This window comes from Bombyx mori, chromosome 4 (assembly GCF_030269925.1).
Source record: "Bombyx mori chromosome 4, ASM3026992v2".
NCBI lineage: Eukaryota > Metazoa > Arthropoda > Insecta > Lepidoptera > Bombycidae > Bombyx > Bombyx mori.
The window spans coordinates 4,264,462-4,277,477 of record NC_085110.1 but is presented as its reverse complement, the minus strand read 5'-3'; the positions used below and the strand labels follow the sequence as shown (position 1 = coordinate 4,277,477).

At 41.8% G+C, this 13,016-nt stretch overlaps 2 protein-coding genes and 1 long non-coding RNA gene across 6 annotated transcripts in view; 1 reads left to right on the top strand and 2 right to left on the bottom strand.

Moving 5' to 3' along the window:
* The window catches only part of LOC134198741 (uncharacterized), a 434,518-nt gene that overhangs the window by 217,701 nt on the left and 203,801 nt on the right, over window positions 1-13,016 (bottom strand). The gene's annotated exons all lie outside the window — the stretch shown is intronic.
* LOC101736598 (leucine-rich repeat and calponin homology domain-containing protein) overlaps window positions 1-13,016 on the top strand; it is a 76,379-nt gene that overhangs the window by 9,787 nt on the left and 53,576 nt on the right. The window lies entirely within an intron of this gene.
* Window positions 5,372-6,770, bottom strand: LOC101740078 (cAMP-dependent protein kinase catalytic subunit alpha). The gene has a single exon (XM_038021831.2). It carries the CDS (start codon window positions 6,582-6,584, stop codon window positions 5,466-5,468), a length of 1,119 nt encoding a protein of 372 aa, XP_037877759.1. The 5' UTR covers window positions 6,585-6,770; the 3' UTR covers window positions 5,372-5,465.

Sequence of the window (13,016 nt, the reverse complement as noted above, 5' to 3'; positions counted from 1 at the left end):
TATACGTGGATAATAAGGAAAATAATGCAAACCAAACAGTGGCAACAATTCCCTTAAAGAATCATTTTCAGGCAGTAAACGGGGATTGCCAGCGTAGAGCAGTTATTTCGCTTGGTGACAAGCAAGAACAGATCTGCTTATTTATGGTTAAAGTATTGTATTGGGATAGCATCGTGAAGAAGAAAGGGGCTGCCGATCTAATAGTGTGGATAATGGATACCATCGCTCAGAAACATCGCATTAATAGCGGTATAGATAAATCCCTGGTAGTCAATCACCTATCATCAATGTTTTTAAAACTCAAACGAGGTTATCGTTTCTTTGAATTCATTATTTCTGTTGTATCAATTAAATTTAGGGGTCAATGTTCTCTGCAGAACGAATGAAGTTACCTGTAGTATAAATAAGTGAATCTCGACGACGCGTGTAAAGTAAAGCTAAATATGCGCAGTTATAGAACGATTCTTAGTGCATTGATGGTATTATATCGCCTCTGATATGGTAACAATAATGTTATTGTACTATGTTGCAACTCTATCGAATAAGCGCCTCACGAACGTGCAGAACAAAAGCAAACATCTCTAAATGGAACAAAGTATCTGTTTGCTTTTTTAGCTTACATCTTCCTAATCTTTAACCGATTTTGATACCGTATCAAAATCGGTTAAATCACTAGTAGAATAACCGATAAACGGTTTTCGTATATAATTTTAAAACGTTTTTGACAAAATCACTGAACTATGACACTATACTGGTGGCAGAACGTCTTGTGAGTCCTCACGGGTAGATACCACCACCCTGCCTATTTCTACCGTGAAACAGTAATGCCTTTCGGTTTGAAAGGCGGGGCAGCCGTTGTACTGTTAAAAAAAAGAGACTACGAGTACAACTCAGGTCTCAAAGTGGGTGGCGGCGTTTACATTATAGATTTCTATGAGCTCCGGTAATCACTTAACACCAAGTGGGCCATGAGCTCGTCCATCCATCTAAGCAACATAAACAATAAAATAAAAAACATAATATCAAAGAAAAATTAGACACGTACACGTACAGATTAAAACACTTAGCAAATCTGAAAAAAAAGTTGTCCACGCGGGCGTAGCTCCCGACAGAAAGCTCTAATACAAACATAACTAAATCATTTTATTTATTAAAAGAAAACAGTATGGACTTAAGATTGTTACGGTTAAATTGCCAAGTCTAAATATACAATAGAACAAAAACCGCGTATAATGTTGTTGTAGTTAATTTCAGGCTAATTTTAGAATAATGTATTCGGGTCACCAACACATTCACATTATGGGGTCACATTATGGGGGTTGATTGCTTCCCGCTTCCGTAGGTTTAACCCGCGATTCCCTACAAGTAACCCCTGGGTGGTGCAAAACGGGAGCCGAATACATAATCGGTGGTAGGACTTGTCCGACTGGCTGGCGACCACCCTCCAACTAGAGTCCGCCGCCAAATAGCCTAGCTGTGTTCCGGCGTGTGGGTTGGAGAGCCAGTGTTATTCCTACCCTTTCCTCTTCCTTGTTGGGGGTGAATCTTGGCGATACCTGGAACATGCGGAGCAGACGTGCGTGTGAGCTCGCGGGACGTGATTGTTTGACGGGGGTATAGGGAGACCCAGTGAAACGGTGTTCGCCGCCGCCCGCCGGTCAGTTGGGGACCTGAACCCGGGTGTCACTACTAAACTCCGCCCCGGGAAGCTGTCCCGCCAACCGGTGTAAAATCCTGTCGTGCGGTCGTCGTGCCGGAGTCGGAGACCGGAGTGGATCCCGGCGATCGCACGCAGGGTGGACTGGGGGCCCTTCCATGCCCTGCGTCGGTCGCTCACGCAACCCGTGGTCGAGCACGTACTGTGCTCCGTGCTTTATTCAGGTATTGTCACGATTTCGCCTCGAACATCCTACCCCGCCCAATCCCACTCTCCAAATAAAAAAAAATGAAAGTTCGAAAAAGGAAAAGGGTTTTGTCGGCGACTCCCCATTCCACATTTAATGTGGATTTCAGCAATGTAAGGGGTCTACATAGCAACCTCGACGCCGTACACCACCATCTTGAGACGGCGCAGCCTGCCCTTCTTTTTCTGACGGAGACGCAGATATCTGCTCCGGATGATACTTCGTACCTTGAATACCCCGGCTACGTATTGGAGCACAACTTCCTGCGTAAAGCCGGGGTGTGTGTATTCGTCCGGGCTGATGTCTGTTGTCGCCGTCTACGAAGTCTCGAACAACGGGACCTGTCCCTCTTGTGGCTGCGCGTAGATCACGGGGGCTGTACCCGAGTCTACGCGTGCCTGTACAGGTCCCACAGCAGTGATGCAGGTTCAGCTCTGATAGAGCATGTGCAAGAGGGGACTAACCGCGTGCTTGAGCAGTACCCATCTGCGGAGGTGGTGGTTCTTGGAGACTTTAACGCTCATCACCAAGAGTGGTTGGGGTCCAGAACCACTGACCTCCCGGGTCGGACTGCCTACGATTTCGCCTTGGCCTACGGCCTCTCCCAGCTGGTGACACAGCCCACCCGTGTCCCAGATATTGAGGGGCACGAGCCTTCTCTGTTGGACCTTCTGCTGACCACTGATCCAGCCGGATACAGTGTGGTGGTCGACGCTCCACTTGGATCGTCTGATCACTGCCTTATCCGTGCTGCCACACCACTCTCTCGTCCTAGTCGTCGAACGACGACCAGGTATCGAAGAGTTTGGCAGTATTTGTCAGCAGATTGGGATGGATTGCGTGAGTTTTACGCATCCTACCCATGGGGGCGGTTCTGCTTTTCCTCTGCTGATCCTGACGTCTGTGCGGACCGTCTTAAAGACGTGGTGCTCCAGGGGATGGAATTGTTTATTCCCTCCTCTGAAGTGCCCGTTGGGGGTCGCAGCAGACCCTGGTATAACAATGCCAGCAGGGATGCTGCACACCTCAAGCGGTCCGCATACGTTGCATGGGATGATGCTAGGAGACGTCGGCTTCGCCTCGAACTCGACTGTGGACGACGGGGGTGCCACACCACCGAACATCCTCCGGTGTGATAGTTCCCTGCCGGAGATCTGCTTTACACAGTGTGCAGTCAGGCGGGAACTCCGACTCCTGGACGTCCATAAGTCGAGCGGGCCAGACGGCATCCCTGCAGTGGTTCTGAAAACGTGCGCCCCTGAGCTGACGCCTGCGCTAACGCGTTTGTATCGCCTCTCTTATTGCGCTAACAGGGTTCCGTCTTCATGGAAGACTGCCCACGTCCACCCTATCCCCAAGAAGGGTGACCGGTCGGACCCATCGAGCTACAGGCCTATCGCGATAACTTCCTTGCTTTCCAAGGTGATGGAGCGAATAATTAATATACAACTCCTGAAGTATCTGGAGGATCGCCAGCTGATCAGTGACCGACAGTACGGTTTCCGTCACGGTCGCTCAGCTGGCGATCTTCTTGTATACCTTACTCACAGGTGGGCTGAAGCCTTGGAGAGCAAGGGCGAGGCTCTTGCTGTGAGCCTTGATATTGCGAAGGCCTTCGACAGGGTCTGGCATAGGGCACTTCTGTCGAAGCTACCATCTTACGGAATCCCCGAGGGTCTCTGCAAGTGGATCGCTAGCTTTTTGGATGGGCGGAGCATCACGGTCGTTGTAGACGGTGACTGTTCTGATACCATGACCATTAACGCTGGCGTTCCACAAGGTTCGGTGCTCTCCCCCACGCTTTTCATCCTGTATATCAATGACATGCTGTCTATTGATGGCATGCATTGCTATGCGGATGACAGCACGGGGGATGCGCGATATATCGGCCATCAGAGTCTCTCTCGGAGCGTGGTGCAAGAGAGACGATCAAAGCTTGTGTCTGAAGTGGAGAACTCTCTGGGGCGAGTCTCCAAATGGGGTGAATTGAACTTGGTTCAATTCAACCCGTTAAAGACACAAGTTTGCGCGTTCACTGCGAAGAAGGACCCCTTTGTCATGGCGCCGCAATTCCAAGGAGTATCCCTGCAACCTTCCGAGAGTATTGGGATACTTGGGGTCGACATTTCGAGCGATGTCCAGTTTCGGAGTCATTTGGAAGGCAAAGCCAAGTTGGCGTCCAAAATGCTGGGAGTCCTCAACAGAGCGAAGCGGTACTTCACGCCTGGACAAAGGCTTTTGCTTTATAAAGCACAAGTCCGGCCTCGCATGGAGTACTGCTCCCATCTCTGGGCCGGGGCTCCCAAATACCAGCTTCTTCCATTTGACTCCATACAGAGGAGGGCCGTTCGGATTGTCGATAATCCCGGTCTCACGGATCGTTTGGAACCTCTGGGTCTGCGGAGGGACTTCGGTTCCCTCTGTATTTTGTACCGTATGTTCCATGGGGAGTGCTCTGAGGAATTGTTCGAGATGATACCGGCATCTCGTTTTTACCATCGCACCGCCCGCCACCGGAGTAGAGTTCATCCATACTACCTGGAGCCACTGCGGTCATCCACAGTGCGTTTCCAGAGGTCTTTTTTGCCACGTACCATCCGGCTATGGAATGAGCTCCCCTCCACGGTGTTTCCCGAGCGCTATGACATGTCCTTCTTCAAACGAGGCTTGTGGAGAGTATTAAGCGGTAGGCAGCGGCTTGGCTCTGCCCCTGGCATTGCTGAAGTCCATGGGCGACGGTAACCACTCACCATCAGGTGGGCCGTATGCTCGTCTGCCTACAAGGGCAATAAAAAAAAAAAAAAAAAAAAAAAACATTCATGTTATGTACACACGTCAATTTGTTATGCTCCTTAGAAATGTGTCTTGCACGTGTTTTGTAAACGTTACGTACCTATGTAACGAAAAAGTAGTGTAAATTGAAAGTAATATCGCCTTTTCGCATTAAAAGTGTACAATTTCCAAAAATATTCGAAATTGACTTAATATGCGGAATCATTTGGTATCACCAGTATTCTTCTCAAAAATACTGTCAAAAGAGCCTAGTTTAGTTTTTTTTTTTTTTAATTTACCTATATTTTGATTACTATTAACAAAATTAATACATAATTTTATCTTACTTTAAAAGACAGATAATGTAACTGGTAAAAAATAAAAAATAAATGTTGCAAAGATGATTAATATTTAAAATATTATATGTTAAACCTTTAAAACGCTCTCCTGTAAAATTAGTAAGATTTGAGATTGGACAGTTTTAATGCGAGAAGACGATATGTGCATTCAAAAATATTTCAACTACTTGTGTTAGATGTCAATCTAAAAATATCAACGCAGTCGCGTGCATCTCTCGTCAGTCTTAAAGTGTTGCGCGATCGTATTCTGTATCATTAGCGGAGGGGAGTCCGCACGTGCCCCACTATGGATTCAAATTGACTCCAAACAAAACGATCACAAGGAAACACGATAAGGATGTTCTTACTTTTAATCACGCATTCAAATCACGCATGGCCAACATTTAAAGCGTATTAATATAATAAATAAACCTAGAAGAGGTCTTAAAGGTCAAAAATCGACAAATTCGGATTCGAAGCGACAGTATGAGCCTGGAACAACTGGTTCTTCGTTATATTTATCGAAATTGCTCGTGTCATGAAGCGATTTACATTTCGGCACAAAAGGCGGAGTTACTTTACAGTTGAGAATGGCGTCCCATTCGATGCCCTTGAACCACTTGTGATTCTTGAAATCCAAAACACTGTTCTTCATGACGCCGTAACGCTTAGTTATGTCTACCTGCAGGGTGTTCCGGATTAGGTCTCGCAGATCCGTACTGAAACTAGACGGACATCGGTATCTACCGGCTACGATGCTCTCGTAAGTCTTCATCGGTTCGTTTGAATAAAACGGAGGGTATCCCGCATTCATTTCGAACATTAGTACACCGAAAGACCACCAATCAACTGAAAAACCATAGCCCCTACTAAGGATTAATTCGGGTGCTAAATATTCCGGTGTTCCGCACAGAGTCCACGTTCTCCCGCGCATTACTTTGCAAAATCCGAAATCTGTTATTTTCAGATAACCATTCCTGTCGATTAATATATTTTCAGGCTTCAAATCTCTATAGACAAGATTACAGAAATGAAGATATTCTAAAGCCAAAATGACCTGGCTAGCGTAAAATTTCGCAAGTGTTTCTTCAAATTTTTTCATTCGACGCAGATGGGTAAACATTTCACCGCCTGGCACGAAAGGCATTATGAAATAGATGTAACTGTTGTCCTTGAAGCTAAACTCCATCGAGACGGTAAAAGGAAATCTAATAGCTTCAAGAACTCGCTTTTCGTAAAGTGTGTGCTCGACCTGTTTCATCTTTACAATGTTTTCTTTTTCTAGAACTTTCATTGCGTATAATCTATTATTCTTCGTGTGCTTCAACAAAAACACCCTACCGAATGCACCCGTGCCAAGAGTCTTGATGCGCTCCAACTCCGAAAATTCTATTGAGTATTTCGGTTTTTGGCACCAGCGTTCGTCAAATTCACTTTTTAATTGTTTCAAGTACGTCACATACTGCTGTTGCTGTTGTTCAGAATATCCGTCGTTTATTGATGTGGTCGTGTTCTGTGAATCTGTTCTAAGAGACAATTCCTTAGAGGCATAAGTTTTACGAGAAAACATTTTTTCCAGTTGTTTTACGAGCAAAGCCTACTAGATGTATCTATAGTTTGTTATTTTTGGTAAAAATACTTCTTTGTCACAAAAACAAGGTGCGCGCAGTGTGTAGGGGAGAAGAGGGTTTGACGAACCCGGTGAGGGTGTGTTGAAACAGCTGTGTTTTGGGGTGTACCCCGCCAGTCAGTCGCCGTACCGACTTGTGAGTATTGATCAGACAGGCACGTGTCTCTGTGTAATTTACCAATTTCGCTCCGTGGTGTAATATGTCAAGTTGTACTGAATATCTCTTAGGTTACGAATGTATTTAGCACTTAGACATAAATATTATGATGACTAGGTCGATAGGTATGCCTCGCCTGAAGTCACACCTAACCAATAAACAGTAGATGTTTCCACGAACCTGAATTGGGTTAATTTAACTATCTGACAAACAACGGATTTTATTTCTCTAATATTCTTGAAAGTTATTGTATAAATTTAATTTTAATTGAAGAATTATCTGAAAAACAATGGACTTTATTTGCTCTTATACTTTTGAAAAGCTATTGTATAAATTTAATTTTAATTTCGGCTCATTCAAATTCAACTCGAACGAATTAATTTAACAATAGTAAATACAACCCCAGAATCTTAACCTTTTGAAACTATAAAGCCTTTTGACCCTCAAATTCTCAAACCTTAGCTAAGGAACGGTTAACTCGATAAACGCTCTTATAAAACCATTAACTATTTTAGCTGAGAATTTTATCGAATACTAGCAGAACGCCCCGGCTTTGCTTGGGAAGTAGCGCACGCGATGTAAAGAATGTTAGGTAATTTTGTTACACATTGGGTTACATTATTGGAGTTTCAGTAAGGATCCCTATTTTTTTTGAAAATATAATAAATATAGCCTATATCACCCGGGGATAGCGTAGCTTTCCAACAGTCAAATATTTTTTTAAATCGGTTCAGTAGTTTCGGAGCCTATTCAATACAAAGAAAGAAACTAATCTTTCCTCTTTATAATATTAGTATAGAAAAGCCAACGCCTTTACAGCTTGTTGCCATACCGTTATCGGGGGCACTCGTACGACAGACCAATTTTATAAAATGACGCATGCATCTATGTTACGCGTTACGAATTCTTGGAATAGGATCATTTTTTACATATTTGGTTCCGTTGTTGCAATCTCTATACATACACGCTTTCCTGTTTTAATAAGCTGTTATAAGATAACGACGTGCATTCCGCCACCCACCTTGAGACCCGATTTTTTTATTTAAATTTATTACTTAGATAGATGGACGAACTGACGTCCCACTTTGAGTTAACTGGTTACCAGAGTCCATAGATATCTACAACGTAAATTATACAATCCAATATAAGACATAAGTTCTAAGTCTCAGTTTTATGGTACAACGGCTTTCCGACCCTTCAAACCCAAACGCATTACTGCTTCACTGCAGATATACAGAATGGTACCTATCAGCGCGGGCTTGCATACCTCCCTACAACCAGTAAAAATACTAGGAAATTTCAAATTGTATGTTATACTCAATTCCCTTCATTCAAACCAGAATGTATGGCTACTTCACGCAGTAATAGACTAATAATGGTGAACTACCCGTGCGGACTTAGAACACTTCCTACCACCACCACCATCATCATCATCATCAACAGCCCACAGTTGTCCACTACTGGACATAGGCCTCTCCCAATCCACACCACTGAGCCCGGTCTGCGGTTCTCCTCATCCACTTCTTGCCGGCCACCGTTCGGAGGTAATCGCACCACCTAGCCAGGGGCGTCCACCACCTAGAATTACGCAAATTTAAATCGCAATATTTTTGCGAGTTTAATTTTCGAACACGTCACCCTTAAAACGAGTACACCGGGCATTTTATTTTTTAGACTAACACTACTTCTTATTTTAAATTTATAATATAATTATTAAGAACACTATTCTTACATACGATCACGTAATTGAATTACGTCATTCTGAACGTTATTAACCAATAACCAAACCAATTTGATTATTTTAAATTAATTTCAACCATTTGATATATAAATTCTGTAATAGTTTCATTGTCAAATAAAAGAATGTCTTTAAATTTTCGTCTGCTATCTAGACAGTTACGATACTTCATTCAATAAATTAGATGATTCAGTGTGGCCAAACAATATGGACGGTTTGCAGTGAAGGTTGAGAAGATGGCTTGCGTCCTGTGTTGTAAATTATTTAGCAATCACATTGACTACATCAATGGACGTTTCTTAAATATGTAACATTTATTTCTAGCTTTCTCCGTGACCTAATCGCTCAAACTGTATCGCACGAGTCACGATACATTACGTGACGATTTTTGAATTATTGCGCTTTGAATAGTCTTGATAGGAATTTCGTTCGAGATTTATTAGCACATAAGATAAATATGTATGTTTACTGTATAGCTCAAATGCAAATTGTGGTATGTTACGACTCGTTTTTTTTTTATGATTCAAGTCAAGGTTGTGGAGGCCCGCAGTCCGCATCGCGTGTCGTCGATTTGGCAGATAACCAGAGATTATCTCTATTCGCGAATTTATATATACCATTGAAAACATTCGTCACATTGAGTTAATGAAGGGACATAGAATAAAAATATTCTACGTCTAAGTTTTACTGGTGGTAGGACGTCTTGTGAGTCCGCACGGGTAGGTACCACAACCCTGCCTATTTCTGCCGTAATGCGTTTCGGTTTGAAGAGTGGGGCAGCCGTTGTAACTATACTTGATAGGTGGGTGGCGCATTTACGTTGTAGATGTCTATGGGCTCCAGTAACCACTTAACATCAGGTGGGCCGTGAGCTCGTCCGACCATCCAAGCAATAAAAAAAGTGTAATTTTGTTGTTACGGGACATACTAATTTTTTGTTAGGAAGGTTGTCCGAAATAGGTCACTTTGGGAAGGTATGTCTTGAACGAGCTTGTTACCGACGGCTAGGCCACGTGCTACTGTGGCGGTTATTTTTCGAGGACGCTGAGCATTGTCGAAAAAAAAACTACTGAAAACCAGTTACGAACGTAAAGAGCGTCAGAGCTAGGAGCGATAAACTTTAATCACTTGCTAATTTTGTGCGTACTGAATTATATTTTGAAACTGGGAACTCGGAATAGTGAAAGTAAATTAAAATTAGTTTTTTTTGTGTGTGTGTGTGTGTTGAGAACCAAACGAATTGAGTTATTGACTGAAATAGCGTATGTTTCTGAGAAAATATCTTATCTCCAGTTACCACTTTTATTTTATATGCAAGCATATTGTGAGCATTGTATGTAGTTTTCAATGTAGTAGCTGTAAAGCCGTTAAACCTTGTTTGATAGTGAAATTTGGAAAGGAAGGTTGAGTATTTGAATATGATTTTTTGATGTTCGGTAAACCTTACAACAACACAATATGATGATGAATATGCTTGTAGAATTATAATGTAAGTATAAATAATATTTTCGGTGAACTAGGTAAACTCATTGTTAAACGCATTGTAATTTTATGTTCAACAAGCACGTGTATATTATATAATAATCTAGTGTTTTGATTAATATCAAAAACATGAGCCCTTTAACGAAAATACATAATATATGTTATACACTAAGACGTGGATAGATATATGAAGACGTGGACTTTGGCAATATCATTGGCGATTTTTATTTCGTCAGAAAGTAAATTCGGCTCACGCTACACACGAGGTTTCAGTTGCATTCGAATAATGGCTATCCGTACCCGTCAACTTTTTTTTTTATTTTTTTATTTTGTGATTGAAAGATTACTGGTGGCCCGAAGGCCTTTCCAGTTTCACCAGGACAGGTGGGCGAGCAAATGCTCAGGCAAGAGGGGTGGGATTTGCTAACAACTGCCCGAGCGCCTCCGAAGGAGACCTAACAACTCAAGAGCAATTGCTTCGCGAATGAATATACTGCCGGGTGGCGATTCCGATCCGGTAGTAGATTCATTCGCGAATGCCATTTACTACCATCTACCCTTAAACTCTGTATGAGAGACTGTTTTGCTACAGAAATAAGCAAGGTGGCGGTACCGAACCGTGCGAACTTACAACATGCCCCATGATCATAAGGAATCTATATCGTGATGTCTATAAAAATAAAATTGTTTATTGGATTGGAGCGCAACATCACTTGAAAACGGCCAGATTGATTGGAAAATTAAAAAAACCTCTCAAACATATTTATTGATATTTGGACAGGTCGATATTTATTGATATTTGGTAGGCAGCGGCTTGGCTCTGCCCCTGGCATTGCTGAAGTCCATGGGCGACGGTAACCACTCACCATCAGGTGGGCCGTATGCCCGTCTGCTTACAAAGGCAATAAAAAAAAAAAAAGGTCGTCTATGGTAATATTATGCAATAAGTATCTTAAACATCAGCCCGTTGAGTTTCTCGCCGGATTTTCTCAGCGGGTCGCGATTGCAGTCCGGTAGTAGATTCATTCGCGAAGCGGCTACTCTTGAGTTGTTAGGTCTCCCTTGGAGGCGCTCTGGTAGCTGTTTAATAATCTATTAATAAACAAATTCTACAGAATGGCAACTTGTTCAAAATTTCTCCACATAGAACAAGCAGTAGTTAGATTAAATAATTTACCATAGTCGCCGACATGCATGTTTAGAATAAATTTGGTAGGCACGTGTGATCTATAAACCTATACGCAATATTATATGGCAAAAAATAAAGGATTATCTGCAATTGTTGCATTGCTCTCAATGTAAACGTTGAAGAAAAAAAAATCATGTACAATGAAACTATAAGGGCTATTTTAATGTCTTAAAAATGGTAAGCATAGAGAATCCCGAATAAGATGAGAATTAAAATCAATAGTGTTAACCCGAAGGCTTTCATGCAAATTTACGCAGCAGACACTTATAGAAGTTATGATAGTGGTAGGCAGTGTGAGCTATTTACAGACTTTGATGTATTAACGCTTCATGGTCATTGCGCAGCGTCGAATGCCCTTTATATGACCATACCCTACCCTGGGCTATATCTACATCAACTGAAATTATCTCGCCTCACATCTAAAAGCCATTCCGATAATAACTCGCATATATTATTCAGTAAAGAAAAATGTACACGTACACTTTCGTTCACAAAATAATTGGACACTAAGACTTACTAGTCAGACGGCTAATTATAAATACTAGTGGTCCCGCAGTATGTAGTCGAAATTCGACTATAATTAATTGGAATACTCATAGTTTGAACATTATAATGGTTCCATTGTCAAAGACTATTTACTATACTTCTATAATCAAAGATTTCGCCAAAATATAGACAAATAATATTAAAGATAAAAAATATTGACCTATTCTCAATTTGACCACAGACTTTAAGCAATAACAAAAGTTTGACAGTAAATAAAGAGTATATATATGTGTGTGTGTGTGTGTGTCAAATACATGGTAGTGTGTGTAATGTTTTATTTATTGATTTAATGTATTATTAAAGCATAGTTAAAAAAAAATTAGCATTTTGCACTCCTTCACTACATTCTTTATAAGTGTGGGAAATTTCATACTCCTCCGTCCGCGCAATTTTCGTAAAAGGAGTTTTTGTTTAACGTATTAATATGTAGATTAATTCAACAAGGTTTTTTTTTAAATACCATCTGAATAACATTCAATATATTGTTGCATACAAAGAACAGAATAGAGTTAACTTTTTTTTTTTTTATTGCTTAGAAGGGTGGACGAGCTCACAGCCCACCTGGTGGTAAGTGGTTACTGGAGCCTATAGACATTTACAACGTAAATGCGCCACCCACCTTGAGATATAAGTTCTAAGATCTCAGTATAGAGTTACAACGGCTGCCCTACCCTTCAAACGAAACGCATTACTGCTTCACGGCAAAAATAGGCAGGGCGGTGGTACCTACCCGTGCGGACTCACAAGAGGTCCTACCACCAGTAATTACGCAAATTATAATTTTGCGGGTTTGATTTCTATTACACGATGTTATTCCTTCACCGTGGAAGTCAATCGTGAACATATTTTGTATCTACTACAATTATCAATATCCATGCAATTATTGGTGCCAATTTGTGACGGTCGTTCGTTTCAATTCGATTGGACAGCTCGTCTCCGCGATGACATAATTCGTAACTGCACGCTATTTTGTTCTTGAAAGTATTTTTGTTTTTCTGTGTTCAATACGATCGTGTCTATTTGGTCTACTAACCTTTGATGTGACTCGATTTGGTCGAGATGCCTACGTGATATTTTACGCATTTATTAACAACATTGCACGCTAATTACGTAAATTATATCACACGGTGTAATGCTCCGACGGGTTTAGCTCTAATGGAAAGCTTTATTATGATAAATTTATTATAATATTTACCCCAAGATGAGATATTTGCATGCATGAAAGTGACTTAGTAATGCTCGGAATTTTAACGGTTCATT